Here is a 6353-nt window from a genome sequence, read left to right as displayed (position 1 = left end):
TAAGAGACAGGAAGCTATCACACACGTAGGAGCCTGTGGCCTTTATTCATGCCCCCCCCCCCCCGGTAGAGCCAGAGACCCGGGGCTCAGGGTTGCACCCTCCAAGTCCCCTACCCCAGACACTCCTGTGAGCCAGAAGTGTATAAAGTGCTGGTGTGTGATGATCCTCTGGGGAAGGCCAAAGGGATCCAGAGCCCCACCCCTGGACCAAGGTATCGGGAGGAGGGACTCTGCTCCAAAGGGCAGGGAATTGCCCTAGGTACCCAGAGTGTGTGGAGGGAGAGCCACCTACCACCATCACCTTGGGGGCCAGTGGGGCTAGGGAACTCAGATGCAGTCCTGGGCGGGAGGGAACTGAAAAGGGAGCCTTTGCCAAGGAGCCCTAGGGGGTGGGGCCAGGAAATGGACAGCTTCTGCCCCCTGTGGAAGGAAGGGAGGAGGGAAGAGGGGAGGCCTCGGTGGTCTCAGAGAATGGGACAACCCCTCCGGCGCTTATTCTTGCGAACCTGGAGGCCGGCCCGAGTGGCCATCTCGAATACCTCCCTCACCCCCTCCTTGGTCTTGGCCGAGCACTCGAGGTAGCCAAAGGCACTGATCCGGTTCGCCATGTCCCGGCCCTCCTCAGATCGCACAGGTTCCTGAGAAGACAGAAGGCTAGATGTCAAAGAAAGCTGGTAGCCAAGTGTACCTCTCCCCATTTGACCTGTAAGGTGTAGTGACTAGAACAAATACCTCCACCAGCCCTCAACCAACAAAGCACCCAAGTCCCAGCCTCCCTGGATAGTTTCTGGGAGAGGACCCAAGACATTTACATTAAAAACGGCCTCCCTTGGCCCAGTTACCCCATGGTACATCCTCCTCTGGCCCAAATAGTATCTGCTGTCTCCTAACCAACCTTCCCCACCACAGTTCTCACACCCCATGCTCTACCAAAAGAATTTCTCTAACACAGGTGGGACCAGGTTTAGGACTTGGCCATAATTCTCCTTCTGGGAAAGTCCATATTCCTCATCCTGGCTACTTCTGTAATAAGCCCTAGTCCTCTGGCCAGAGAGCCACTTCCCCGGTAAGCCAGCGCCCTCACTCTCCAGGTCTGGCCATTTCCAATGCCCGCCTTCCCCTGTCCATGTCTGCTCACACCTCCCAGGTATACACTGATGGCCTGACCTGCATGCCCCAAGCAAAACACCTATTGTAAGAAGCTGCTTTCGAGGGTGGGTACTCCTCTTAATAGTCCTGACTCAACAGGAAGGGACAACAGATGACATTAAAATGCCAAGTGACCTTGGACAAGTCACGATTTTGACCACATTTCAACAGGGGTTCTTCCTCAGGAGGGAGGTCAGCTGGAGTGTAGGCCTCACTCCAGGGGCTCCCGGCCTGGCTGCCCCACCCACCTGCTTCATCTTGGCCAGCTCTCTCCTGGTATGTTCATCTTGCCTTAGGTCCTTCTTATTCCCCACTAGGATGATGGGCACGTTGGGGCAGAAGTGCTTCACCTCCGGGGTCCACTTCTCAGGAATGTTTTCTGCACAGACACGTCCCAGCAGGTGTCGGTGCCTCCACTAAGGCTAGAAACCCTACCCCCACCCCGCCCCCTGGGGCTTCCTTCTCTCCCCAGAGCAGTTGTTAGAGGCTCTAGGGCACAACAGTCCCTTGCACAGCTCAGAGCCCCCTCCCCCCGCCCCCACAGAACCCCCTCTGAGCCCCCCCAAGGACCAGAGCCTGGCCCACCCCCCTCCCGGCCCCAGCACAGGTGGCTAACAGCACCCTCTCTCAGAAGGTGGCTGAAATGAGCCAAGATGAGCTACCTCGGGGTGGCTGATTCCAAGGGCTCCCCAGTGCCCTTCCTCCATCACCCTCACCCCCACCTCACCCAAGCTGTCGGGGCTGTCGATGGAGAAGCACATGAGGATGACATCAGTGTCCGGGTAGGAGAGAGGCCGCAGCCGATCGTAGTCCTCCTGCCCGGCTGTGTCCCACAGCGCCAGCTCCACCTGCCGCAGGGGGCCAGTGAGTAGCTGCCTGCAGGTCCCAGTTCCACCCCCTCCCCAGCCACCCAGAGGTCCTCTGAAACCATGGGTCCTTTAGGTTCACTCAACAGCTATCTCTTGAGCACTTGGTGTGTGCCAGGGACAATGCGAGTCACTGTCCCGCAGTATAGATTTGGTGAGTTTCTAGAAATCCTGAGACATGGGCGCTTGATCTGTATGTAGCTTATGAGCTGTTGTGAGCCCCATGATTTGATTTTAAGTCACAAAGCCTTTTGAAGGAAGCCTTACCACTCCCCATTTTGCAGTCAGAGGGGCTTAAACTCAGAGGCAAAAGGAGTGGGCCCAGATTACAAAGTCAGGGCGTAGAGACCCAGGAAGTGTGGCTAGGTTTCCTAAAACTACAATTTCGCTTCCTAACTTGCACTGGTTCCAGCAGGGAGAGTGGAAGAAGGGGTGGGTGGGTGGTGAGGAAGGCTATCCAAGGTCTACAGCAACAGGGTGGGGCTTCCAGGGGGAGACAAGAAGGGTTCTTGGCCTTCACCTGCTTCCCGTCCACCTCTATGTCTGCGATGTAGTTCTCGAAGACCGTGGGGACGTAGACTTCGGGGAACTGATCCTTGCTGAAGACGATGAGGAGGCAGGTCTTCCCACAGGCCCCATCCCCCACAATCACCAGCTTCTTTCGGATCGCAGCCATGGCTGGGGCTGACAGGAAAAAGGCAGGGTAGATTTGGGGAAAAGCCAGTAAAACCAAGAACGTTTCTTTGGGGGCTCCCCAAGACCTGGAAACCAAGGCCTCCAGCAAAGGGAGGGAAAGGGGCCTGCTCAGGTGTGTTCTTGCCAAGAACCAATTGTTCAGACAACTGATCTTGAAATCGTAATCTCTGGGGCAGGAGCAGGAGCAGGTCTCCCCAGACAGGTCAGAATATGAAGGTGGGAGAACCACTCACCTGGGAGCCAACTATGGGGTTCTGGACACTTAGAGGGGTGCTCGGGGATTAGGGACATGCCCAGAAGAGGCAGCTTGAATCTGGTATATATACCAGGCCTTCAAGTCAGACTTCATGCGTTAGCAGGATTTTGATACTTTTTTAAAGTTTCATAATCACTAGGGTCCAATCAAGAACACATCGTCCCTCACTCAGGACAAGTCATGCCTGCCTCGCCACAAGCGAGGAGTCCCTCTCCCACAGGCTGGCAGAAGCAACGACCAGGTGACAGGTGGGTAAGGGAAAGCGTCCTGAGCATTCGGACAAAGATCATCTCCCTCAGTCCCGGAAGCCTGCAAAGGTGGATGGCATGCTTCCTTCCCATTCTGACACACTAGGAAAGTGAGGCTCAGGAAGGTTACAGTGTGTGTTCCAAGTCATGACAGGGATGGCATTCAGGGCACACAGGGCTGTGTGACTCTGGAGTCTGTTGCCTTTTCTACGTATCACCCCAGCGATGGGAAAAAGAGGAGGCAGAGAAACCCAGACAGAGGGCCGCAGCAGCCAACCGGCTTCCCTGGCCCACCCCAGCCCAGTCCCCAAAGCCAGCCCCGAGTCACACAAAGGAGGCTCAGTCCCGGCAGTGCCCACAGCCCACATTCGGGCAGTCTGCCCTCCTCCCCCCTTCCTCCTGGGCCTGGCAGCAACACTGGGTCACTCAGCCCCAGGCAGGGGACAATGACCACACTGTAGGGAGCCACACATCCACCCAGCAGAGTGACCGAGAATTATCCACTAGGGAATCACCTCCACCCATCCTCTGGAACAGCCCCTTCCCCCACTCTCCGTCCAGCTCACCCCCAGGCCCTGCCCACCACCCCTCCCTGTGACTCAGGGCAAAGAGTCAGCTTCCTGAGGTTTCCGTATGTCCCCGGCCCCCAACACACCCAAGTGAGCATCTGCACAGTTCATCACACCTACCCGGCCTCCCTGCCCCTGAACTGAGCCTCACTTCCTCCCTCCCTGGGGAGAGCAGCTGCCCTCCAAGCCGTCTGAGGTTCCCAGGCCTCCAGCCTGGAAGGAAGAGAGGGCGGGCTGCGAAGCCTAGATGGCCATCGAGGCTGTTGGGAAGGGGGAGGGGGCTAGAACCGGAGCCGGAGCTGGGAGGAGCTCCCAAAAAAGAGCTGAACAAGGGCCAGTCGCCTCACCAACCAGGCAGCGAGCAGTTAAGAGAGAAGGGGATGGTAACCTGATCTCAGCCCCAAACCTCGCTTTTTCTCTCAGTCCCACATCCTGTCAAACTGGGCTGAACTCCTGTACTCCCCACAGACCACCACCACCCCACAGCCCTGGCTTGAGCTGCCTTTTAGGAAAGCGAATACTCCAAGCCCAAAACTGGTTCTCTCCAAACGGTGGGATCCTGGGTGGCCTCCCTCCTCTCAAACACACACACACACACACACACACACACACACACACACACGGGCACAAAACTGGGATGAGAGGAAGTGGATATGAGTCAGAGAGAATTTATAGGAGTTGAGAGGACATGGCCACACTCTCCCCACCACAAAAGGGGCTCCCTTCCCGGTACCCCGAGGGACAGGCAAGAAGGCATTCACCATGCCAGTAGATCCTTTCAAAAATGGAAACCACCTTCAGAAAGGGGGTTCTCCCTGGAAATTCTGCCCAGGGGATCAACTCCCCCCACGCACTCCTGCTAGTTCCACTAGTCCAGCAGTGCAAAAACAGGCTGGAGCAGCCCCATCTGGGACATGACCACCATGGTGACAGTCACCACGACGGTGACAGTCACCACCATGGCGAGTACAGCTGCTTAGGTGTGAGCATGCCACTGGCCTCCTACAGCAGGTTAGTTTCAGTGGCACCAGATGCTGGGAGGCACAGGACAGAATTCAGAGGCAAGGGCATGCATTGAGTGACCTGGAGCCCCCAGCTCAATGAGAAAACTTTCCCTTCCGGCTCTCATTGGACAAGAAGAGCAGCTGGCCTAGGCCCAGGCCAGGCCACTAGGCCCAAGGCCAACATGGCAAGGAAAACAGCTCCCTGTGAGAGGCAGCGCCAGAAGAACTGCCCCACTGACCCTAAGACTGTCAGCTTCGGCCCTTTCCCGACCCCACCCCGACCTGACACAGAGGCTGGAATGGAACCTGAAGCTCCTGGGTGCTGCCTGCAGACAAGACATCCCACCGTTTCCTCAATCATTCTCTAGATTTCCAGATGACCCAGAGCTGGGCTGTCCCCTGTAGGCCAGGCCTGAGGGCCAGAGAACGAATCCGCTACCACCTCAACTTTAAAACCAGAAGAGAGCGCAGGACTCAGCCTCGGACCCTCCCAGCACAAAGCCCCAGGATAATCTCCGGCCAGGTTTGTGGGGGTGCAGGGAGGGAGGGGTCTGGAAGGGAGGAGATTGCTGCATACATAAAAACGAGCGCGATCCTTCCCAACCTCCCCTACATCCCGCCCCAGGCACACTCCATGGAACCGTCTAGGGAGGCGTCCAGACCTCTGGGAGCTGTGGCAGGCCCCACTCGGTCACACCACGCCCCTATTCCCGCCATTCCGCCGGCCCGGCCTGGGGGAATTCCCACCTCCAGCCGGATTCGAGCCCAGACCCACACCCCGGCCCAGGTCCACATCGGGCAGACCCGCCTGCGAGTCTGAGCGCCTGCACTGGGGCTCCCTCGCGGAGACCCAAGTTGCCTCCTGGCTTCTCGCCCGGCGGGACAGATTCCGGGAAGCCGGGCGGGAAGGGCAGGGACACAGGCTCGGACACAGGAGGCCAGAGGCCCCGCCAGGCAGCTCCCGTGGTGGGGTGGGGGAGAGCCCTCGCCGCGGCCCAGGGAGAGGCCAGCCCGGCCGACTCCCGCACAGTCCGGACGCCGCGCGTCCCAGGGGAAGGAGGGCGGCCCGCGCTCTGGCCGAAGCCCCCTCCCCTCCCGGCGGCCCGAGCTCCGGCCAAGCGGAGGAGGGCGAAAAGTGCTCTCCCGGGAACGAGTTCCTGGGACACCCCGCCACCCCAGCCCCCGGCCCCGGGTACCTTCCGCTCCGCCGCCTCCAGCTGCGCGGCCAGTGCCGGAGGCTGAGACTGACCCGGGGGGCCCTGCCCCGCCCTCCTTCAGCGCCGCAGCGGGGAGAGGCGGGCCCGCCGGGGGGAGGGACCGGCCGGGGGCGGGGGGTCGGCCCTTGGCTCCGCCTGCCCACCGCCCAGCCTGGGGCCTCCACGGCTTGCCCAGGCTACTAGCGGGGGTCGAGGGTGGGATCGCCGGGCGGTCGGGGAGTGGGCGGCGGGCGGGACCCCTCGAAGACCCAGCCTCTACCCCGCCTTCCAGCCCCCAGGGGCGGACCGGCGTCGGGAAAGTTGTGAGGCGCTCGGGGTGGGGTCGGGAAAGGGCCGCTGCTGCCCTCC

At 59.7% G+C, this 6353-nt stretch overlaps 1 protein-coding gene across 1 annotated transcript; it reads right to left on the bottom strand.

Moving 5' to 3' along the window:
• Positions 1 to 27: 27 nt before the first annotated feature.
• RHOC (ras homolog family member C) lies at positions 28 to 6115 on the bottom strand. Its single transcript, XM_032881424.1, has 5 exons — positions 5985 to 6115; positions 2536 to 2699; positions 1877 to 1997; positions 1398 to 1528; positions 28 to 638 (listed from the first exon to the last, which is right to left on the bottom strand). The coding sequence occupies exons 2-5, from the start codon at positions 2689 to 2691 to the stop codon at positions 465 to 467; spliced, it is 582 nt and encodes a 193-aa protein (XP_032737315.1). The 5' UTR covers positions 2692 to 2699; positions 5985 to 6115; the 3' UTR covers positions 28 to 464.
• Positions 6116 to 6353: the final 238 nt, after the last annotated feature.

The sequence above is a fragment of the Lontra canadensis genome, unplaced genomic scaffold (genome assembly GCF_010015895.1).
Source record: "Lontra canadensis isolate GAN:19392208 unplaced genomic scaffold, GSC_riverotter_1.0 scaffold75, whole genome shotgun sequence".
NCBI classification, from domain to species: Eukaryota; Metazoa; Chordata; class Mammalia; order Carnivora; family Mustelidae; genus Lontra; species Lontra canadensis.
Note: the sequence above shows the minus strand (reverse complement) of the source record. Positions and strands in the feature narration are given on the sequence as shown.